Source organism: Amphiura filiformis, chromosome 12, assembly GCF_039555335.1.
Source record: "Amphiura filiformis chromosome 12, Afil_fr2py, whole genome shotgun sequence".
NCBI lineage: Eukaryota > Metazoa > Echinodermata > Ophiuroidea > Amphilepidida > Amphiuridae > Amphiura > Amphiura filiformis.
Window position 1 is genome coordinate 6730535 of NC_092639.1, and position 26073 is coordinate 6756607.

At 37.0% G+C, this 26073-nt stretch overlaps 1 protein-coding gene across 1 annotated transcript in view; it reads left to right on the top strand.

Annotated features, from left to right (window-relative positions):
• The first annotated feature begins 760 nt into the window (after positions 1–760).
• LOC140165726 (alpha-mannosidase 2C1-like) overlaps positions 761–26073 on the top strand; it is a 62368-nt gene continuing 37055 nt past the window's right edge. The window contains exons 1-11 of the mRNA XM_072189034.1: positions 761–936; positions 7588–7722; positions 8249–8345; positions 10165–10265; positions 11223–11397; positions 11607–11796; positions 12316–12422; positions 13827–14030; positions 14992–15108; positions 17290–17385; positions 20307–20398. Of these exons, the coding sequence (XP_072045135.1) occupies positions 770–936; positions 7588–7722; positions 8249–8345; positions 10165–10265; positions 11223–11397; positions 11607–11796; positions 12316–12422; positions 13827–14030; positions 14992–15108; positions 17290–17385; positions 20307–20398 (1481 nt within the window). The 5' untranslated portion in view covers positions 761–769. The remainder of the gene's footprint in view (positions 937–7587; positions 7723–8248; positions 8346–10164; positions 10266–11222; positions 11398–11606; positions 11797–12315; positions 12423–13826; positions 14031–14991; positions 15109–17289; positions 17386–20306; positions 20399–26073) is intronic.

The following is a 26073-nucleotide window of genomic DNA, read 5'->3' on the forward strand; positions in this document are numbered from 1 at the left end:
TGGGTTAAATTCGGCTGAAAATTTTGACTTTTGGTATATCAATGGGTCCAAATTTCTTGAAAAATTGGTATATTTATGGGTCCACTTTCAAATTCTCAGCGGCATGTCCCTACCAAAACCAAACTTGAGTATTTCCCCGGACTAAAACACCTCCATATATTAAAGTCTTGGAATTTGGCCAGTGAAGCAAATTAGACCACTGACCCAATGTCTTAAAGATTTTTTGGCACTCAGACTGAGGGGGGAACAAGCAATTCTTGGCAAGCCAATTGAAAGTCGGGAGGAAAATAAAGAAAATAATTAAATGTCCAAAGCTAACGCTATTAAAATATGGCGCTTCCAACTATTTATGTCCAAAACATTTCTGATTGAAGCGTTGATAAAATATTTTGGGCAAGTTGCCAGCTAATATTTCACAATAACTTTTTGGCAAACTTTTTAAAAATGTTGTTGCAAATCATCGTATAAAACGTTTTAAACACATTTACAAGTATAACCCCACATTAATTTTATAAAATGTTTTACCCCATGTAGCGTATATTGAGTACATGTATCTTTGTTTATTGTGTTTGCAGACCTGGTGTTTGCTGGGTATATGTGCCATCATCAGCTAGTCTCCTTCACAACCGTTTCCTATCATATTCACGATAAAGCCATATACAGTCTGGGCCCCAGACTAACATCGGCCAGCTGATTGATCGTGGGTCAAAGGACAGGTGGTGGTGTCCTGGTGCCGTGGACGGTGCCCGGGACGGTGGCGCCGTGGTGCATGAATTTCAGCTTGCTTGTCACGATCAGATCTTCTTGCTCCACGGCCATTGCAAAATCGGGCAGCAAAATGGATCGAAAAGTTATGAAGAGTAGAAGATGTACCCTTGAAAGAGCAGAAAAATTCATCTCGTCTGATTACTTTACGGATGTAAATCTACGCGGAAGGTAATTTCAGTAAGCTTACACACTCCCTGGATGACCCGGGCTGGATGATTGACATGATTGAATGAATGTTTATCATTGAATGAATGTATCATAATGATGATTAGGCCAATGGAACTCGATTATTAGTTTCCGATTGGATGTTTTAAAAAAAGGACGAGGTCGCTATTTCATTATTCATTATTTGGTCTCTTTTCATTATCCATTATGTCAACAAAATCAATGATTTTATGAACAGCTTTCTCCAAATTTAGGTACCTCACCACTCCACCAGTTAGTACGAGGAACCCATACCGTACTTAGCTCTGCTGGTACGGTATGGGTTGATCTGTATGCAGAAAGCGAGTGCAACGTAATTTCAATTAGGCTAATGAATGTCAATTCCCAGTTTCCCGTTACATAACTTTTCATGACTGTGTAGGTGACCATTTCATTATTCATTATTTTATACCATTTCATTATTGCATCTGTTACAGGTGTAAACCAATAACTACCCAATGTATACATGTGATAAATCACAGTTTGTAGTTTACAGATGTAGTTTACAACCACATGAAGGTGATTGTACAACTATTATCAAAAGTTTCACAATATTTTTTACGGGATGAGATCAGAGCAGATCAAAAAGTGCGGGACAGAGAATTGAGTAGGTATTCACTATTAATTCATTATTAACCATATACCATGCTCCTACTGCAAAGAAAATCCCTGAAAATCAACCGAAAGAGATTTATGATATATTCAAAACCACAATTATTTATTTGTATGTTAAAGTTTGTTAGAAATCAACATTTTATTCAAAATAATGAAATATTTTTTGGCAAATTGTTTTGAGCGGAGTAGGGTAACGGTAAACTGGGAATCGACTTTCATTAGCCTTAGAGCAATTAATAAACAGTACAAGGCTCCAGAAGCTTAAATATCTGCATGTTTGTCATAATATTAATTACACGGGTATTTGTACTTCGATACCGATTGGTCCTGTACAGTATTTCTTTAGATGTAGACTTCTTACCTAAACGTGCATGGCTGAAATTGTAATTAATACTCCATTATGAATCCAGAAACAAATAAGTTTCCAGAGCACACAATTTCAATGCAACTTCAACTTTTAATGCCGTAAATATGAAATATCACATGATCAGATGTCACGTGGTACATGTCAGCGCTACGTCATTGGCTCTGTGGCAAAGCGATGACGTCACTTTGTTTATAGGCTGTTTTGTGACTTTGATTTTAGTCCCGTAAGCTTGCACGTACCGAATTTTTTAGATGCGTGTTTCATCTTTTTTGGTGATTGTACATACAATGCAGCATATGGTTCTTTTCATAAGGAACGCAGGATTAGTTTGATGAACAATTTAGAGTGAGTATATGTGCATTTTACTGACAATCGACGCACTAAAACTGAGATGCCTCTTCTGTGCAAACTTAAAATAGGGCAGCGTCAATAACGAAAATGTCATACCGATAAATGACACGTCTGTTTTGCCCGGTTTTTTTAAGTTTGCGTTGCGAACTATCCACCAGTACCAAAGTATATATTGTTGATGAAAGACCATCTCAAAACAGGTAGGCCTATTAATGCTTAGATCATCTTTACAGACATTTTGCAACAGATTGAGAACAGATTTGAATTTGTTTTCATAAAAATGAAAAGAAATTTGCAATTTTTGTAATCACTAGATACATGATGAGGTAATCCTTAAATTTCCATTATTTACTACATCCTCTACCCTATAACTAAGAAAAGTGCTGATTATGATCAGCAGGGGATGTCAGACATTTTGAGAGTTTCAATTTTGATTATTTCCATTTCAATGTTCAGATAATTGACTTTTTATGAAAATAATGAAAGTTTTGGTCAAATTGAAAAAGTGATGCGGGCGGTCAATAGGAAACTAACAATCGAGTTCCATTAGCCTTATGTAATTATGCCATATGCTTATGTACAATATGGCTAAAATTAAACCGAGAACTGTGCCTCTGAATTATCGACATTTTGTGTATATAAGGTAGTACTAGTTTTACTTGATAAGCATAGTTTCAGCTCAGTATGCAGGCCCAAATAAAAGGGTTTTTTTAAATAAAAATTTCTGCATTTTTTTTTTTCAAATTTTGCGATTTTACAAATGCGCGTGCAAGCTTTGAGACAAACCTTTTTTTTTTGCCTAACATGATTATAACTGAAACTCATCATCACATGATGATCTTATGCACAAATCATTTGCAGTCCCAGCCCCCAGGACCCGGAGATAGCGGGGATGTGCCCGGGGATGTAATTTTGGAAACTTACAAACATGTTACAGTCCCGGCTAAATCACCACAGGGCGGGGCACTATTTCCTTGTACATCCCCGGCAAAGTCCCCGCCCCCCTATCCCCGGGCAACATGTTTTGAAGTCCCAATCTCGTGATAGCGTCGACCAAGAACACCATCAACTTGCCGATGGCCATAGTTATTTGCACCGCATATTGCGTCTATCGTTGATAGTGATGAAAATATTTTAACACTACTTTTAAAATTGTCTGACATAGAAATGATAGAACCTGTGCTCAAATGCTGGGAAAGTGTGATTTTCCGCCAAACATTAGAGCCTACCAGTTTCTGTGTTTTCTACCAAATTTTTCTGTTCGTTAAAAGAGAACTAAAAAAAGAGTCATAACTCAATGCAAACTTTTTATTCAAAACACTTGCACGCTTCCGTATTTATTGTCAAATCAACGTATGATTGATATTTTTATAATGTGAAAGATAAATTAATACTAGTCTAATAAAATTGCTGTTATTCATCGTTTTTATTTATACTAATAATAATAATATTATATTTAGCAATACTACTTCCATGTTTTAGCCAAAAAATAAGTTCAGGGGCATACAAGAACCACATGTCGGATTTGGCCTGAAAACTGAAACGGAGTTATTTTAGAGTAAAGACGGCAAACATAAAATGGCTTAACTCACAAATGTTTTGCATAATAGCCATCGGCATAGTTGGATAATATGAAAATGATATAAACTATAGGCATGTTAGGTAAGTCGTAGGTCTACAATTGCAGATAGCTTTGTGTAGCCTTTTAAAACAAAAAGTTGGCCTGACTTTGTTTGCGATCCTCTGTATTTCACTAGCTCAAAACAAAAGTATCGAGAAATGTGTATTCCCCGGGTAAATCGCTAGAACAGACAAGTGTTTCCCCCGCATACAACCCGGCACAGTTGTGAGTACTTTTCTATTACGTCCCAGGTACACTCCCGGGGTAGATCCCGGCCTGTTTGAGAGGCATTAGGCCTACATCCCCGTACATGCTCCCGCTACGTCCCAGCACTGCTGGGACACATTGAGCTGTTACATCCCCGGCCAAGTCCCCGCTCGGACCCCGCTATTGCCCAGGTCCGGGGGGCCGGGACTGCAATTGATTTGTGCATTATAAAGGGGCTGTGCAATGAAAGAGCCCGGGGCACTCACTAAAAATGGATGACGGGGATGTGCGGCCACATTGACCCCCATCTTTCAACTCCCTCTCACCCATGACCCCCTTTTTGGTTTCCTGTCACATCACCAATCCACCCCCTTTTTGGTGGAAAATTTCCGAAATAAACCTCTCACAGAATTTTGATGACTTTTTAAAAAGTTTATATCAACCTTTAGATTTTTACCCAAAATCTTTCTCAGTCTCACAGAAAGAGCCCCCTTTTTGGTAAGATTTTCCCTGTCTCACAGAAAGACCCCCTTTTTTGGAGCATTGACTGAAAGACCCCCTTTTTTGTTTTTAGGCCCTCAGCCCCTCACCCAAAGACCCTTAGTTTTGAACTGCTGTCCGCACATTGGATCACATCCCGTCACTTCCAAAGTTGAGTGCCCCCCCCCGGGCCCGGGCCTGGTGGAGGGTAAAATGGGTGGTGGGTGGGCAAGCATTTTTTTGGCCAGCTGATACAGGGAAGTGATTTTTGTCACACATTCATGGGGAGCCATGACGCTCTAAAAATGCTTAGGAAAACAGTACGGAAACGCTTTAAAAAAAATATGAATAATTTTCCTGCTCGCTGCACTCGCAATATATCGAGACCATTTAGGGTTTGCAAATTGAAATTTAATAAATTTGGCATTTGCAAACAGGCTTTGAGTTTTGAGGAACTCGTGCGAGTATGATCGTACTCCTTCGCACTCCGTAAATGATCGCACTCCTTTTTATGCTTATATTCACTTGCACTCATATATCACCCGCCGCCAAAATATATTTTGTAACCAAACTTTCAGGATTCAATACATGCTATACTAGTAAGCAAGATTCTCCGAACATTTTTTCAAAAATATTATAAGATGTGTTAAATTGGGCTTTGAATGTTGGGTTTATATCGTAAAAAATAACAAGGATCTGCCATCAGACTCAGTACCAGCGTTCGAAATAGGGCCGGTCAGCCGGCCATTTGGCCTGTAACTTTTTGGCCTGGCCGGTAACTTTTCTGACTGGCATCTAGTTGCTGGCCCAGCTGGCCGGTAACTTTTTAAGGTCAAGCACGGCTGGCCTGTAACTTTTTGAGGCATATTTCGAACACTGCTCAGTACCCCTACTCGAGTCCCAATTTCTGTACCTGTACTCGTACCCATGGCTTTGGACCCGTACCCATACCTATACTCATGCCTTATTTTGACTTAAGACCCGTACCCGTACTCATGGACTGGGACCCATACCCATACCCGTACATCTATATACATCTACCAGGATACTTAGTAAAGTTGCCAAAAGGCAATATCTGACTGAGAATACAATACTGATGCCGGTCATCAGACACGGATCAAAGCCTGACAAATAATAAAATTACACTTTAAAATTACACTTAAAATAAAGCTACTTAAACATACAAAAATAACTATGCTACTTATCCATACTATTGTTTTTAAGACCAGATGTAAATGATTCCAGATTGTTACAATCGAGTAATGATGAGGGTAATGAATTCCAGTCCAGTATGGTGCGCGGGAAGAAGCTGAACTTATGACACGGAATTTAAGAGGATGATATTGGCGAGTATGCGATGCCCTTGGTGTTTGTATATAATCCGGTATGGGGACAGCAATGTTTTGAGTTTTAATTTTGAACATGGTAATTAAATGTGATGTTTCCCTCCGTTGTTGGAGTGATGTCCAGTTTAACTGATCTAACAAGTTAATTGGTAACTGCGCCCTCTGTTCTATTGTAGTTGTTATTTACAAATCGTGCTGCCCTTCTTTGCACCATCTCTATTTTATTAATATCCGCTGCAGTGTGTGGGTCCCAAACTACACTTGCGTACTCGAGAATTGGTCTTACTATTGCAAAGTACATCTGCTGTTTAATTGATGGTGGGCATGATCTAAATAAGTTGCGACGAATGAACCAGAGGGCTTTGTTAGCTTTCAGAGTTATATTGTTAATGTGTTCAGACCATTTGAGGTTATGGGTTAGTTCAATACCAAGGTATGGATGATGTCTGATGCTGTCCAGAAAGTCATTTTCCATTTTGTAGTCATGAATGATTGAGTTCCTTTTTGTAGTGACATGGAGAATGTTGCATTTAGCCGTGTTAAAAGACATTTGCCAAGTGGTAGCCCAGTCAGTGAGAGACTTAAGGTCTTTTTGCAGATGTTTTGTGTCCATGTTTGATTTTATGATTCGATAGAGTACACAGTCATCTGCAAATAGTCTGATGTGTGTTTGGGTGCTAGTATTATCGGAGATGTCATTGATATAAACTAGGAACATAAGGGGTCCTAAGACTGTCCCTTGAGGAACGCCCGATTTACATGCACAGGTTTGGATATTACCCCCTCAACAACAACACACTGTGTCCTTGATGTTAACCATTGCGTTATCCAGTCCAAGATCTTACCACGGACACCATAGAAATGCAATTTTTGTATTAATCGTTGATGAGGCACCTTGTCGAAGGCTTTCTGGAAGTCTAGGATGAGAACGTCAGTCTGTAAGCCATGGTCGAGATTTCTGGCGAGATCTTTCACTGTAATGAGAAGTTGTGAATCACATGAGTGATTGGATCGGAATCCATGCTGAAAAGAAGATCAAATTTCATATTTTTCAAGATGTTTCATTATATGTTTGTACATTACATGCCCTAATAACTTACACGATATAGATGTCAGCGACACTGGTCTGTAATGTACACAGATCATGAAACTAGAGAGTTTCTGATGTTGCGACTCATCTGCTTGATCATATCACATATCTTGAATTGATATAAGAAATAGCAAAGGGATAGTGAAAGACAAGGGTTGTTTATTTATTAAATCATAGTTTTGTTTCTTAACCAGACAAAGAAACCATTGTTGTAAACATAAAGCAATGGAATGTGAGGTATGTGATCCTCTCCCTGGCAGGGAGCCAATGCAGTTGGTTCAAGAGAGGGGTTATATTTTGTGATTCCTAAAGCCACCCCGCTCAAGGAATTGTGCTCTTTAAGTGCTCTTTAATCACTCCCTTTATGGCATACTACACCCCCCTCACACAAGGAACTTCTTTTTATCAAGTTGTTTCAAAAATACATTTTCATTTTATAACAATGAGTGCTTTCAACTTTTTATTGAAAATATTTGAATTTGAAAAGAAAATTTCACACAGTTGTGACTTTGCAGATGCTTTGTTGTTTTCTTCATAGATTGTATGGTGACAAAACCTCATTGTCAAGTATTCACCATGTTGCAGTCACTGACAGAGTGTCATTCAAAGATGCTATGAGGCAGATGAAATCAGAGGGTAAACCAACCAATACTGGAACAGCATATGGACCAATGTATGTAGATTATACTTTATTTAACACATAACATTGTGGATTGATAAAGAATAGTGTTTATGTAGTTGGGTACAACAGCACCACCAAAATGCATTTGGTGACTATTGTGAGGTTTTGATAATTTTAATATGTGAACATATACATGTGCATATTGTGGGATATAGGCTTTTACGACAGGAGTTCATAACAATTGGTAAGTTTTTAGCGGGTTCACCGTCGGACAAGTTTAGAACTGTCAAGCTTTCGTCAGGAGTAGCTCTGATTTCTTCAGGACAAAGTTCCTACATGAATGAGACATGTAGGCTGCCCTTGCCTACTGGTGGCTCTGAAAAGAGCTGTTCACTGAAGACTGTCCCTGCCAACAACCGTTCACTGAAGATTGTCCCTGCCAACATAAACATGTACATTCGGTCTCTATAATTAAAGTGTGATCAGAAAAACTTAAAATGTTTCTTGAAATCAGTATTTGTAAGGTTTTTCTAAGCCCCAACATGTGTAAAGACTCGCCTTTAATTTTGTTTAATAGCTGGGCGACACACTGGTTCAAGTTGACCTTTGACATTCCTTCTGATTGGATCGGCAAGGAAGTGCACCTAGTATGGAACTCTGGATGTGAAGCTATGGTAAATTTTTTAATCCATGTATTAAATTAGACAAGGGATCAGGTCACAGGGTAGGGCCTAGGGATAGGGTTGAGTATGAGGATGATCAGTTATGAGGGAATTTGGATATTAACAGTGGTATACCTTGTCTCAAATTATGGATGTAGAACTAAACATCTCAAAAAAAGTAACTAACCCCCCTTAAATAATGACCATTATTTAAAAAGGGGCTATTGTATTTCAAATCTGTAAAATGTGTTGGAAGCAGAATTTATTTCTGCGCATTTTGACACCTCATTTGATACGATAGCCTAGAAAACAATAAAACACCGGTCAATTTAATGTAGTGAGGTCCATATTTGAAACTTGCACTTACATACAAATTTTTACAATACAAAAACACTCAGATATCATTACACAGATTTCCTTCCATACACTGAATGCAAGATCAATAGAATTTACTGCAACTTTCAAATCTTGGGCTACATTGATTTAAATGTACGCTGTGACGTCAATATTTAGTCAATTGCTACAAATGAGGTGTCAAAATGTGCAAAAATAAATTCTGCTTCCAACGCATTTTACAGATTTGTAATACAATCACCCGCTTTTTGAATAATGGTCATTATTTAAGGGGTTATTTTTTTTTTGATGTTTATTATACTTACCTGATCTGATACCAAGTAGAATTCCATCTACAAGCATATATGCCTCTAACATGGAATTCCATCTACAAACATATATGCCTCTAACATGGAATTCCATCTACAAACATATATGCCTCTAACATGGAATTCCATCTGCAAGCATATATGCCTCTAACATGGAATTCCATCTACAAACATATATGCCTCTAACATGGAATTCCATCTGCAAACATATATGCCTTGAACATGGAATTCCATCTACAAACATATATGCCTCTAACATGGAATTCCATCTGCAAACATATATGCCTCTAACATGGAATTTCATCTGCAAACATATATGCCTCTAACATGGAATTCCATCTACAAACATATATGCCTCTAACATGGAATTCCATCTGCAAGCATATATGCCTCTAACATGGAATTCCATCTGCAAACATATATGCCTCTAACATGGAATTCCATCTACAAACATATATGCCTCTAACATGGAATTCCATCTGCAAGCATATATGCCTCTAACATGGAATTCCATCTACAAACATATATGCCTCTAACATGGAATTCCATCTGCAAACATATATGCCTCTAACATGGAATTCCATCTACAAACATATATGCCTCTAACATGGAATTCCATCTGCAAACATATATGCCTCTAACATGGAATTCCATCTGCAAACATATATGCCTCTAACATGGAATTCCATCTACAAGCATATATGCCTCTAACATGGAATTCCATCTGCAAGCATATATGCCTCTAACATGGAATTCCATCTGCAAACATATATGCCTCTAACATGGAATCCCATCTACAAGCATATATGCCTCTAACATGGAATTCCATCTACAAGCATGCCTCTAAATGAAGGATTTTTGACAAAAGGCAGACATCCTCCACAAAAACATTATTTGGAGTTCAAGCAACTATATTACTGATACAGGTGGCTGAAGAAACATGTATTATTGTAAGACCAATCTAATGTAATGTTCTTATGGGGGTGTCTGCCTTTTGTCTCTTTTGTTATAGGGGCATACTTGTAGATGAAATTCTATGGTATATTGTATAAATTGTTATATTGCGTCAAATCTTGATTAAGTGAATATTCAGAATGGTTATTAAATGTGTCCTTTGGATGAGTTACCTGAATGTTCATTGATTCACTTTTCTTATATAACTTTGGCAGGTTTGGAGTGATATTGGTGAACCTTTGATGGGGCTCAACAAAAGTTATGATAGAAAAGATTACTACATCATCACAAGAAACTATGACGGAAAACAGACATGGTATGTATTATCTATATAATAAATAAATGTTGCTTTTTTTGTTCAAAAACTATTTGTGCTTGGGTTGAATCTTGCAAATAGCAGGTAAAATAAAATAAAATAAATAAAGAATAAATGGAATTTATAACAGAGGACTTTTATTCTGGTGTATGAGTTATATCTAATATTACTTTCATGATAGACTCTCCCCCAGGTCCCAGGATAACGACTGGTAAATTAGACTGTACCATTATAAATCAACCCAATATATACACAGACCCTCTGACTCTGTAGAGATTTTTACCTTCCACTTCCCCAGAGTTTTATGGGAAGTTCTCTTTTACCGATCCTGGACCAGGGGAGTGTTATATCATGCCTGTGGTCTCACTGAGACTTTAGCTGTTTGGAGTTCATCTGTATCTCTTTAAGGTCCGTTCATAATACCACCGCATTTGCGACGTGTTGCTTTGCGATGACGATACTCGATTACCTTTTACCGCAACTCGTCGCATTTCCAAGTTAAAATGTATTTAACTTTATTGCGATAATGCAGTAGTTTGCAGTCCGATGCAATATGGCAACGTACCTCATCGCAGAGCAGTGCATCGTAAATGCGGTGGTAGTATGAACGAACCATGCTGTAAACACTGTTAATAACAATGTTTATGTTTGCTAAAGATAGTACCATTGCGGGACGTCATATGACGACACCTGGGGTCCAAACATAAAGGCTTACGGGATTTACAGAAAAGGTGCATTGAGTGACAGAGGGGAATAGGGGAATTTCAATGAATAATATAGTTGCTTGAAGAATTGCCCAAAGCCAGTATTTCTGGTCCGAAGTGGAAAGCTCTTGTCGACCAATAACTCAATTTTTGTTTACTTATTTTAATATTTGATTGCAACTTGTTGCTTGGGATTTTACATCTTTTGTATGGAGTGAACAGATCTGATTCATTGACTTACTTCTACTTGCAGTCAAACTCTGTATATTGAAATGGCTTGCAATGGCATGTTTGGAGCAGGCAGTGGGCTAATAACACCTCCAGATGTCAATAAGACATATACACTGTCTACAGCTGAGATCAGAGTGTTCAATAGGAAGGCCTATGAGCTGCTCATGGATGTAGAAACATTGTATGACATGGCAAAGGTAATAAAAATGCTGTTTTGGTTATTTGAAATTGAAATCACAAAAAACTTGTGTGTACACAAATGTAGGAAATATGTAAGTGTCTAAGCTAGATGGAAAGTATAATTAGCCTGTCATTGGAATAAAATGATCCATCTTAAACCTGACCCTCAAACAACATATCATAATTATATTCTCTAATAAATTCTCTCATTCATTTTCATATCTAGCACCTTCCTGAGACAGACCAGCGTAGCTATCAAGCCCTCTATACAGTCAACCAGATGATCAATTCAATACATGTATCAGATGAGACAACGTATGATGCAGCACGTAACATCGCTAAGAAATTCTTAACTGAGAAGAATGGGGACTCTCAACACACCATCCATGCTATGGGACATTGTCATATTGACTCAGGTATGTGCACTGGTAATTGGTAATATATGCCAGAGGGAATAGAGGAAGCAACGCTTCCCAAATTAATACAATTAGCAACAAAATGAGACTCATAACATGCACACAGTTGGGCGCAACACTTACGCTAGTTGCATAATGCGTAACTTGCATGAGGTTTTGTGAATTTATGCGAGCATAAGTGGGGACTTTATTGACGCGTTCAGAAACAAAAACCGAACAAACTATACAAGTTGGAAATATTAATATTAAGCAAAATCAGTCTGAAGTCGGACATTTTTCGGTTTATAATATGATTGCATCAAATTTGTAACGCTACATTTTGCAGAAAAACCCCATTGAAATTGAACATTTAGTTCCAAAGATATGTACAATTGACTTAATTGTTTCCAATATAGTTTCCTTTGTTTGGCTATATCTGAAAATCAATATTTCCGACTTCAATTTATTTTGCTTGATCACATGACATATAGTAAAACATTCATGATTTTATTAATTAAATTATTTCCATTGAATTGACAGCATGGTTATGGCCGTATGATGAAACCAAAAGGAAGTGTGCCCGATCCTGGGCTTCTACGCTGCAACTTATGGAAGACTATGAAGATTTCACATTTGTGTGCTCTCAGGTAAAAATAGGTGTCTTTGTGCATGATTATAGGTGCTCTGGTTCAAAACTTAAATTTTCAAAATGGTGGCGGCGGCCATTTTGGATTTTGGCCTCTAGCGAAAAATGCCGGGATTTTCGCATGGGACATGGGGGCTATTTTTTTTCTAAATGGTCCATAGAAGTCGAATCAATCGTCAAACCTTACTAGCCAGAGAGTGGTCACCAAATTGAAGTTTTTGACTTAACTATATGCAGCTATATAATTTCTTATTTTTTATATACAGTTAACAATTTGATGCAGTATAGGAGTACCGTACATGAAGTTACTAAAAGTGCCTTGTCATGCTGGTGCATGATTTGTATTCCTGGAATGGAATGTATTCCTGGAATGGAATGTATTCCTGGGGTGTATTCTCATTTAAATATTTAGGCTCTCAGGAATATAGATTTGTATTCCTGGAGTGTATTCCTGAAGGTGTATTCTGATCTCATTAAAATAATTCGGCTCACAGGAATGCATTCGGAATACAGATCTGTATTCCTGGAGTGGAATGTATTCCTGGAGTGGAATGCATTCATGGAGTGTATTCCTGAGGTGTATTCCTGGGGTGTATTCTCATCTTATTTAAATAATTAGGCTCACAGGAATGCATTCGGAATACAGATCTGTATTCCTGGAGTGGAATGTATTCCTGGAGTGGAATGCATTCATGGAGTGTATTCCTGAGGTGTATTCCTGGGGTGTATTCTCATCTTATTTAAATAATTAGGCTCGTGGGAATGCATTCGGAATACAGATTTGTATTCCTTGATTGTATTCCTGCCCATATACTTGTTAAGAACCATATGCTGTATTCCTCTATTTTGTGTATTCCTCATCTGTATTCCTGCACGTCTAGGATCTCATTTAAATAATTCGGCTCACAGGAATGCATTCGGAATACAGATCTGTATTCCTGGAGTGGAATGTATTCCTGGAGTGGAATGCATTCATGGAGTGTATTCCTGAGGGGTATTCCTGGGGTGTATTCTCATCTTATTTAAATAATTAGGCTCACAGGAATGCATTCGGAATACAGATCTGTATTCCTGGAGTGGAATGTATTCCTGGAGTGGAATGCATTCATGGAGTGTATTCCTGAGGTGTATTCCTGGGGTGTATTCTCATCTTATTTAAATAATTAGGCTCGTGGGAATGCATTCGGAATACAGATTTGTATTCCTTGATTGTATTCCTGCCCATATACTTGTTAAGAACCATATGCTGTATTCCTCTATTTTGTGTATTCCTCATCTGTATTCCTGCACGTCCAGGAATACAGATGGAATACAAATTGGGAATACAGTTGGAATGTATTCAAGTTTGGTAAGGGCAGGTAACAGAGGAGACAAATACTGCATTATTTTTTCTCCGATGTTACAGGCACAGCAATTTGATTGGGTGAAGACGAATTATCCAGGTCTTTACAGTCGGCTGAAAGAACAAGTTAAGAGAGGGCGCTTCATTCCTGTTGGTGGTACATGGGTGGAGATGGATGGCAATCTTCCCAGTGGAGAGGCTTTTATCAGACAGTTTTTGTATGGACAGAAATTCTTCAAAGAGGAATTTGGCATCCAGTGTAAAGAGGTAACCATTCAAAACTAAAGGAAACTAACTTAAGATTTATTCCAGAATCATGATCATCAGCACTGCATCTTAATTTATTTATAATGAGTTTATGTTTTAAACAATGAGGCAGATTACCAAGTCCAACACTCCCATGTTTGTGTGTTGCTCATTGAGGGCAAATAGTGTACCTCCAGATATTTTGCCATGTGCCTGTCAAATTTTTATTCCAAGTGCATTGTTCTTTGCTATCTGTGTGTAATGAGTTGTGCCAAAAATGTGTGTTAAGCGCTGAGTGCGCAAACCTTCAATGCACAAGCTTAAAGGAGGATTTCGTGATCCTAGCATCCTCTTTTTATGACATTTTTCAGTAGATATCCACGAAAAAAGCTTATTTCCAAAATTTCAGTTGATTCCGATTTTGCGTTATGCGAGTTATGCATGATTATGTGTATTACACTGCTCCATAGACAATGTGTTGTAATTTCGTTCTGGTGCACCAGAACGAAATTCAAATTTGCGATATTTTTGCTAAACGAATCAATCTGCAAGAAATATTTGGTACATAAACATTATGTAGCCAGAGGTATCCAGTGGTGTAAAAATCTCAACTTTTTTTGGGAAAAGTGGTGGGATGAGGCTGTGGTTCACGAAATGCCCCTTTAAAGTTGGAAATTATCATTTGATTTTGGGCACTTGCCGAATGAGGAAACAAACCCAAAGCATTACACACTGGGCAATTTTGAGTCAGTACTATATAGGTCTAATCTCTTGGTTTGCAATAATCTCCAAATATTAGCATTCTGTGTTTGATAAATACAGCTTTCCCATTTTATTTCTTTCTTGACAAGAGTTATACCATGATTCTCATAGCTTGCCATCGAGAATGATTACATCAACATTTGCTTAAATGAAACTTTGCAATGCATTTACATAATATTATTGGTACTTCATGTATTAATTGTTTGTTTGTATTAAACAGTTTTGGTTACCAGATACCTTTGGATACTCAGCTCAACTGCCTCAAGTCATGCAAGCTGCTGGTATACAACGATTTCTCACTCAGAAGCTTAGCTGGAGTCTCATCAATAAATTCCCAGTAAGTACTTCATTTTTGTGTTTTATTCAAGATTTACTATGTTGTAGTTGATATTAATATTTAGATTATTGCATAAGCAAATTGCCAGAGAATTAATTATATGTAACTAGAGGTGTTATCGACACATGATTTCTAATTCAACACTCTGCCAGGGAAAAATATGACAATCGACACATGTCGACAATCATAATGAGATCTTAAATGCTGAAAAAAGTCAATAGATAAGCTTAAAATCACACCGATATGAGTTACGATCAACGACTTCTGGTGCAAACTTACTTCCTGGTTCGTTCTACTTTCGGGTTCGGGTCAACTTCGGCAGGTAATTTGTGATTTTCCGAAAGAAACATGATCGTATGGTAAGCTTATTTGGACTGTTGATAGCATGGAAATTTTCTTCTTTTTTTTTTTTGATATGTGTGTCGAAAAGGGCACTTTATTTTGACATGTCGGATTTAGGGTCATGTCAACGATAATACGACAAATACGACAATCGATAACACCTTTATACATAACATTTTTTGAAAGGTGTGGTGTGGCATTGTGGTTTAAATATGTACAAAGAAATTGTCAGTTAAATGATCATTCTTTGTTGTAACCCTGACTTTCAGGACACAAATTCCCACCACCATAAAGTCCCATCTTGATCTCATGTACTGCTTTTGCTTCGGCCCACCACCTAGCCCCATCATAGCCCCATCATTGTGATGAAGATACCAACACATTACTTTTGCTTTCCACTCCCATGTATGTTTAGCCATAGAATAAACTTGACATCAGGCAATCAGCAGCATTCACAATATCAGCAAAATATATCAGCAAAATATGTCACATTGATAAAGACATCCTATGTAGATATTAAAGTAATTTTTTACACACACATACCAAACAGAGGGGTGGATATCCCGGTAGATTTGTGTGGCTGAGAATGGAAGTATTTTCAGGCTCATGTTGAGCTATTTATCATGTATTTCAGAAAAATGACTTGGCGAAGAGGTGATTTTCCTTCTGAAACCGGGAGAAAGTGCTAACTTCCCAAACATTTTCCAAACTATTTGCGAATTTAGCTTAATTTAGAACAAAAATTGTGCCGACATCCAGGCCATTAGTATATTTTTTGACTGTGAACAATGTCCCTCAAGTTTTAAGTCTATTTATTCATCAATTTTTGTTTATTTTGGGGGTCAGTTTTTAGAATTTCAGCTGCACACTCCTTATCAATTACCTCACGGCAAATAAACAATTGATGGGTAGTAACCTTTTATCCAACCTGTGTACTTTGGCCAATTTGGTCAAGCTGGGAGATTGAATTCCACGTTTTTTGTTAGAAAGACAGCCTAGGCTAATAGAAATTGGCACTCCATTCGTGGTGGATAATAATAAAGTATAAAACATGCAGGCATATAATTAATGTCTGGCACTTAGGCAGGGTGATTCTTTGTTGGATTATTTCATTTGAGCCTATTTGTGACCTCTTCTCATAATTTATTACTTTCCTTTTCTCACAAGTAAAGTCTGAAACATCGAGTCGTAGTACCGTCCATGCGAACTTGGATGCCCGGCGTAAGCTTAAGCGCTTAGGCCTACATGTTGACGCAAATTCAAGAAAGTAGAAAACTTGAAAGTATGACTATATCCCGGGACTATATCTGCCTCTGTATTTTGCAAACTAAAACAAGAATAGGGCCTACATGTACTCTATTAAATAAATAGCAAAATGAGAGTAGGCCTATGACTGAATTAATTTAGATGCCAAGACACTGAAACTGATATCGTAAAAGTCACACCAGCGCTTGCACAAACTTATGAATGAATCATGCCGTACAATGGTTTATACTCATCAGATGTATATCGCCATGGTCGGGGCACGTATGTAGGGCTATTTGCATGCTTGTCATAGGTCGACCTGGCTAAAAATCCTGGCGTTTGTGGGCCAAATGTGGCAACCCAAAATTTACGGTCGACCTGGGAGAAACCGATTTACGATAACTTAGGTGGTCTATCGTGTGCGATACGCTATTTTTGGTCGACCTGGGATTTTTTTCTCCCAGCTTGACCCAAAACGCTGTACTTTGTTCATGTTAACCAATGACTGATTTACCAGGGTGCTTTTTATCACCTTTGCTTCTAAACTCATTTCATATGACCATATTGTTTGCTTTTATTCACCCTACCATGCAGCATAACACATTCCATTGGCAAGGTATTGATGGCACCAGCTGTCTTGCTCATTTTCCACCAGCAGACAACTATAGCGCTGAGCTTCAGGTTCAAGAGGTGAGCTTTCATGTCATAGGTCAAAGGTCAACCTTTTGCATGGTAATTGAGATGAAATCTATGTTGTTTTGACAGAATAATACATTTGTGTGGACAGGAATAGATGGGTCCCAATGCTGGACTCATTTCCCACCTGCCGATAGCTATGAGGCTGAATGTAAGATTGAGGAAGTAAGTATAAGGTGTTGTTTTTAGCCGCTGGAGTGCATCTATCGTGTAATATAACACGGGGCGACATCATTATTTTATTAAAGTTGTTTTATGCCAAAAATAATGATGTCGCCTGTGTTATATCAGATGATAGATGCACTCCAGCAGCTAAAAACAATACCTTTATTCTCATTCTTAAACACTTCAATTCAAATAAAAATATCATATAAAGTATTACAAATTTTAATCAAAGTAAATCGTACATTTTACAAGGAATTACCTATAGGGCTTAAAATTGATCAGTCCCCTTGTTGCTATGCGCCTCCAATTGGTTAAAAAAGCGAGTATATGTATCATGTCGATGCACACGCGCTGACCCGTGTTATATCGTGTCATAATACACGGGTAAGAACCAATAAGATTGCAGGAACGTTCTCAAGTGTTTAAGAATATACAGTATACCAGGATGATCAGTGATCTGCTACAGCAGAACACCATAAATGTCATCATTATTTAGACCTGGTCCAGGGTTTCTTAGGCTCTGGTTGAGGTCCCATGCTTTTGTCAAGGAGCGTGTAATCTAGAATGAGAACAGAAGTATTATTTTGAGGCCCACCTGTGTATCCATCGCGTGATAGAACACAAGAGATACAACAACGAGGCGGAATGCAGAGTTGTTCTGCAGACAAATAATTGTATCTCATGATATGTTCTATCAGGCGATAGCAACATGGCTGCAAACAATACTTATATTTTCATACCTAGATAGATCAAGTGTAAAATTATATTTTTATGTAATTTACGTCCACGTTTAATGGCCATTTTTATCAAGGTCAATACAAGTCACTCCTGCACACAGAATTGACGAATCCATTGAGTCCTTGATACGCGAATGCAAAATACAACACAGCACCAACACAAGAGATCAGCACAGCACAGTTCAATACAGATCAGCTGTACTCTATTGCCTCATAGAACACGGGCAAGAACCAATGAAATTCATGAAAAATTAACACTGTATAAGAATGATCAAAATAAGTTGACAAAAAGCATGGGGCTTTCATAAAAAAATTATTTTCCCCTACTCTTTCCTTAACACTCTGAACATGATTTCTTCAAGATTTACACCAACTTCTTTGATCATACCCTTTCAGGAATGTCAGTGGAAAGTTGTGATTTCAATACCCTGTCTTCCAGTCACACTATTCTCCTAGTCCCTTTTTCAGGCTTTTTTTCCAAATTTCTGCACTTTCTTGTAATTTCAGCCCATTTTTGGCCTTTTTAGCCTAATTTCACATGCTTTTTCAGGCTTTTTGAAACTTTTCAGGTTTTTTCATGGATGATCATTCTCATACCTGCTCTTTAGTCCCACACTGTATGGTAACCTGGAACAAAATCCAAATTTAGATTTAGATATAACATTTTTGGAACAAATATAAATATAAATGCACAAATGAAACTAATCATGTTTCTTTTTCCATTCTTCTTCTTCAGTTGCATCATTTTGACCTGTTATTATCAGTGGTATATTTAAAGTATTTTGTAATTCTAGCATCCTCTTTTTATGACATCTTTCAATAGATATCCACGAAAAAAGCCAGTTGATTCTGATTTTGCATTTGCGAGTTATGCATGATTATGTGTATGGCACTGCTCCATTGGCCACTGTGTTGAATTACGTTCTGGTACACCAGAACAAAATTCAATATTTTTATGCCTCTTTATGCCTCCACCGGAGGTATTATGTTTCCTGGTTGTCCGTCCGTCCATCTGTCCGTCCGTCCGAGCTTGCGAGTGCAATTTCTCGAACTGGTTATGCGTGTTGTGATGCAATTTGGTGGAGGGGTGGCAATTGGTGGTCTCCAAATTTTAGCAGGTTTTTGTCGCAAAATATGGTAATTAAGTACCTAATTTGCATAATTTATGCATATCAAGCAATATAACCTTGTGCATAGATTATCTGGAGATCTGTACGAGTTACAGTGATGAAACTTGGCGGACAGTAGCACAGCCAGAGGTTCTTGACCTGATTTGCTTTTCAGCGAAAAATTTGCTAATCGCAAGGTCATTGTGAGGTCATTTGAGGTCATCCGGGGTCAAATCGCCATATATTGTTGCACATTCATGAAATTTGGTGGGAACGACTATTGTAAGAAGAAAAAAAATGTCAAGGTCATTTTGGGGTCATCCAAGGTCATCCGAGGTCAAATCGCCATAGATTGTCGCAGGTTCATGAAATTCTGTGGGGACGACCCGGGGGACGACCACTGAAACAAGGCAAAAATGTCAGGGTCATTCGAGGTCATCTGGGGTCAAATCGCAATAGACTGCTGTAGGTTCATGAAATTTGGTGGGAACGGCCACCTTAGTGAGGCAAATAATGTTAAGGTCATTGCACTGGTTAAAATGAAGGGCGTCAAGGTGGAGGCATTATGGCCGACGCTTTGCGTCGAGAACCGCGCAGGTCGAGAACCGCGAAATTCTAGTTGCTAAACAAATTAATCTGCAAGAAATATTTTGTACATACACATTATGTAGCCAGAGGTTTCCAGTGATATAAAAATCTCCTCTTTTTTTGAGAAAAGTGGGGGGATGAGGCTGTGGATCACGAAATGCCCTTTTAATATATTACCGGTAGGTTATTTTAGAGAAATTGTACATGTTAAAGTCTTCTAGCTTCCAAAAAAAAGGACTTTATTGGGACAATGTGCATGCTACTGCATAAGAATCACACCTTCTCAAATAACTCCCAATTCCTTCTACATCTGCAGCTGCTAAAAACAAGTACTAACCAAAAAGACAAAGGCAGAGTAAACCATGGTATCATGCTGTTTGGTCATGGCGATGGCGGTGGAGGTCCAAAGTAAGTAAACAATAGACGATCTGCAAGTGGGAATGACCTTTTGACACATGATCAAAATGGTTTCATTACGATTTAAAAAATACATTAAATTTATTTGTTTTTCAAAAATGTTATACAGTACGTAAAAACATAAACTACTGGAATTTTATTTTATTTTCAATAAAAAGAAAAAGTTTTCATAATCCTTATTATCGGTTCATTTTACCTTGACAGTCGCGGGGGGTCCTTTGGAACGTTCCAATGAGTCAAATAGGGCCCAAGCTTACACTAGAGTGAACACGATAATGCGATTGATTTTCTTACATGTAAAAATACGGCCAATTCAGAGAGAAAATCTTGTTTCTCGTATAGGGCCTACTATAGACAATTTCTTTTTGTTGGCCGACCACTGAGCTACATCTTTTCACAAATTATAGATACTTCATAACGTGTTCCCATGTTGAAAGTTGACAGGGTATTTCTACTTCCTTTAAAGCGAGCACAATTGAATGAAGACGATTCATTTGTGCTAGGATTTCATTTAATATAACTATTTTTTATTTTAATAATATCCCATACCTAACCAAGAACATAAGAAAATATTGTAAAGGCCATAAATATACGCACTCATGCATAGGGAGACAAACATGATAAAGTTTATCTGTTCTTTTCATTCTCGAATCCTCGATCATTAACCTTTGGAACATTTCACATGCATGCTGTTTGCCTTAATAATTCCTTCTCGGCAATCTCGGGTCATAGGCCTATTGTAATTTAAATCGTGAAACCGTAGAACGATCTTTTGGTCAGCATAGATATTGAATAAAATTGAATCCCATCACATCAATTCAAAGCTATACCCTTTTTTGAAATACTGGTTACCAGCGACTTAAAATGAATTGACAATAAAGGTTAATGTAATAATTGTAACAAGAATGTGCCTAATATTGCATATGCAAATTTAGTGTCAAAGGGTCATCCCCTATTCATTTGCATATGTAATTAGGCATATTCTTGCTATGATTATTACATGAAACTAAGGATTAGGAACAATTTTTGCACACATTAAAAAAAAAATATATAAATTATGTTTTAATATATAATATGTTAGAACAGCAAGAATTTTCATATGTAAATCGCAATAAATAATTTTGATCATGTGTCAATAAGGTCATCTCCTTCTGTGGATATAATTGAAGAGCGAATTAAAAAGACTAGTTTGCGTCTGAGCAAAGGCGTGGCGTGATTGGTTGCTGACCTGCGCAGTACAGCATTTTTGGTCTGGTTGACAGGATGTCATACACAAATTATTCTTTTTATTTCGGTCTTCAGTATATTGTTTTGTTTTTGACATAATGCTAATAGCAGATTACTATCTAACAAGTCAGGTACTTAACATGAGTAGTGACCATGACAATAACAGCTTTTCACTCTAAAACATTAGATGAACAATTAAGAAACTTACTCATCTTTCTCAATATTTATACCTATGTAAGACTTTAAGGGATGTTAATATTAATCTGCAATCTTATGAAATGCCCCCCCCCCCCCAATTTGGTACTGCTCAACGTGTAGCTCATCCTGAAACCTAACTTAACTGTCCTATACACTAGGAACCAATTTATTTCATATTTAGTTAAGATTCGGAAACTTTCTTGACAAATCTTAACTTTTATGGACTTTCTGTGGAATAATATTGAATGACTGAGACTCTTGCTCTGGGAATAGAAAGGTTAAACCTATAACAATTTCTTAACTTTAAATGAATTATTTCTTGACAAATGATCAGGAATGTGATGTATTAACCTGTCATAGAAGTTGGTACTGTGGATATGAAATTACACCAATGAACTGTCTATGGCCCCCATTATAGGTCCCAATGGGCTGACCTACTTACAGCTGATATAATGACCTGTTGCACTCTTCCACTGTTTACACTCACAAACTACTACATGTATACCAGATGTGTTGTCATGTTTACTTTAGCATATGATTGATAATTTGTGTATTTCTGTACATGTATACAGTTCATCAGTTAAATCACATCTCTGGTTAAATGAAATTACACATTAGGCCTACACACTTTGATTAAATGTAATATGATGCAAAGTAATCCTAAAATGTGTGTCCATGACCAAAAAAATTAACTTTCTAATTAAGTTTTTACATTGCTGAATTAGCCTGATAAATGCAAGGAACCTTTAAATACTTTTATTGATGGACATGCTTAAACATGAAACATAATTATACAAGTTTGCTCTGGCCGTTTATATCCGGATTTTAGCCATTCAAGTTTGTATCCAAACGTAACTCCGCAAAGTTTTGACCAAATTTTTGTTACCAGAAATTTGAGTCAATCAAAGAACAAGAAATAATACAGTAGCACATGCATGAATGATTTCCAGAGTTTGAAGTGAAGTGAACTATTTGTTGCTTTGGAGAGAACAGTCTGTTACACCATTAAGAGTCTATGTTGACACTACACAAGGTTTCTTATATAATTGTAATTTGTGACACTTGTTTCTCTTGTTGTTTTAACCATAATTTATGTTACGTTACTATACCAGGGTTTGACTAAGTTTAATTGCACCATAATAATTATTATTAAATTCCCTATTGAAAAGTGGACATGGAATAATAGCTGTAAAATATGATATTTCTGCAATGTTTACTTAACATTTCATGGAAAAAGTAAAAGATGACCCCAAATGAACCTCTTCACTGAGAACATTGGGCGCTTATAAACCAGGGGTGTGAAATCTCCTCTTTAAGCTGAATTCCTCTTTTTGGAAATTTCTTTGAGGCAATATTTTCAAATACCAAGTCAATTGTAGGCCTAAAAGTCGACTAAGATAAGATAATTTCAAATCCAACATGAATGTACGTAATAGGCCTATATTGAAAAGCAGCATATCAGATGCCAGAGCTATGATGCACAGTCATGTAAGTGTGTCCTTACCAGGAACTTCAAAAGTGAAAATGTGTGCAGCTTTTCCAGCCCGAGAAGGCAATTGCCTTCACAATTATTGCTCACAAAATAAGTCAAAAAGTCATTTAGTGGTATGACAATTCCAATTCCTCAACAAACCAACCATACCCACACTATAAGTCTACTATGTTTAAGGAGTGATAGAGTTACGCAATCTGCTGTTTAGTTTATCAGTTAGTTTTGCAAAACATGCACATGGAGGCCGCATAATTATGTGATTTTATATTAAAATTCCACTCAGCCAAAATGATTCCTAAAATATATATAGATCGAATAGACACAATTTAAATATTTTAAGAAACTCGTTGAACTGATATATTGTTGAGCAGGCAAATCTGCTTCTTATGCTTCTTCCATTCTTTTGACAACCCACTTTTAAAATGCTACAGTGCCCGGGCTAGTGCCCGAAACTTTTCCCAATCTCGACCAAACTTGGCTCTTGAGGTCTCATAAAAAATTATGAAGACACAGATACGATGATGAAATTGCATAAATTGGGAAATATCTGCATCACAATATGTTTTGTTTTGGTTTTTGGAATTTGGCCTTATCATTCGAAATCAAGATATTTCTCTGGAGTTTTTTGAACATGTATGTGAAGTAACTTCAACAATGGTTCGCTGGTTGGTAGTAAAAACAGCCTTGACCTAAAAAGGGCAAGAGGTGCCATATTTTCAGATTCTGGCAAAATTTATATAAAACGTTTGGCTTAACTACAAAAATTACTTTTGCCATTGATTGAAATTGTGTCTGTCTATCATTACACTACAATTTTACTACACTTGAGACAAGGTATCGTTGAGTTTTTCAAATATTTTTTTATAATTGATATAGTAAATCCCCTGGGCCTCTATATTTACGCAGAAATCCTGGACCTCTATAATTACGCAGAAATGGTCCAGTAACCTTATAAAGTCCCATTCAGTAATCTTAACGGAAGTATAAAAAAATTTAAATTGCATATAAATCCCTTAAAAATGAAGGATAAGTTCTTGAAATTGTCATTAGGTATTTCTAAAATGACAAATTTGGGCAAAAAAACCAAAACAACAACATCACGTTGAAGCCCCATTCAAATACATGTAGCAAATTTATATACTGTCAGTATATAAATTACAGATCCATGTAAAATGTTTAGTTTTGTCTCAACTACAAGGCTTTCAGCTGAACTACTATGTTAGCACATATGACAATGACAATGACACCTGTATTAAGATGTATTGATACGCTAAACCTTACAACACTGTACAATGAAGTCAAGTTACAGATCAACTCACATAATCCCTTACGTTTTCATTTTTGAGCAATAAACTAACAGAAACTGAAAAAGATAAGAAGAACCGGTTTACTTTACCCATTTCAATTCATTATATTTCTTTGACACAATATACATGATATACCTACACAATAATATAATGGACTTTTTAATATCAACATTTACTGATAAATTTAATGTAAAAGTAAGTGGGTAAGCTAGATTCTGCTCATTCATAGAGCATACTCATGCCATTAACAGAAAATCTGTTTTAGATGGGTGATGGCACTAGAATAGATGTATTATGTAGGCCTATATGTACAAAGGTTCCCCATCTAGAACCTTGTCTTAAGTTATCAACAAATTGCTCTTGGTACTCTCTTGAATTGCTCCTCTCTTCCCCTTCTTTCTCCCTTTTTCTCTTCTTTTCTCTCTCTTTTCCCTTTCGGATCGCCAGGGGGTACGGTATTGAACCCCAACACCCCATGGTGACAGATCAAATGACCAAGTGTTTGCAATGTATACAAAATCTTCAAGGGCCCTCTGAGTCCTAGGGTTTGAAATCTGAGCTTTCATCATTAATTTTCAATTTCACATGCCCAAAATCAAATTGTAATATTTATGTTACAATGGTCCATGTCTTGTGACACTTTTTAAAACGTCCAAATCAACAACAGATCATAAAATACCAGTCAATCTTTGTATACAGGGTTGTCAACATCTTCAAATAGACTGCTGCATTATGTGAGCAACATAGTGTTTGAAGTTTTGACTGCTGACAATACTGATCTAGCAGTTTGGCTTGATTTGGCTCTAAATATTACTGAAAAAAAAACCCATCATATTTTAAGTAAACATGGTACCAAAACATAAAAAGCCTAACACAGGTTTGCTGTGCTTGGCATGAGATATTGTTTTTGATACAGGTATTATTGTAAAACTGTGTTTGCTGCCCCCCAAATGAACAACTGACAAGGCAAATCCACAAGTTACACTCATATACTGCCATCTTCTGATAAAGTAAACATTCCAACAAATGCCCAGGTTTCAGAGATCAATTTCTATTGGTGTAAAGTTTTACTTTTCTCCCAACCAAGCCCCTCTTTACATTATTAAACAAAGCAGACTGTTTTTCATGGGCAGATGTTTCTCCATTGATTACAATGAGGTAGAACCAAAGCATACTGACTCCACCATGTTTGTGTGTCATTCATAGTGGCAAAATATTGTATCTCTTGATTATTTCATTATACTTGACAAATTTCAATTCAAAGTACACTGTTATTTCGTATTTGGATTCTGATTCAGCGGTATGGGTATCATTTGGAATTTTCTTCATTTTAGTTTGTTAAATGAATTGAAAGGAATGTTAATCAACATTTTATTTTAAATGGTATTATTTTGTAGCTTACCAAGTTAAAAGTAATCTGGGGGTAAATTACCCTTCTAGTC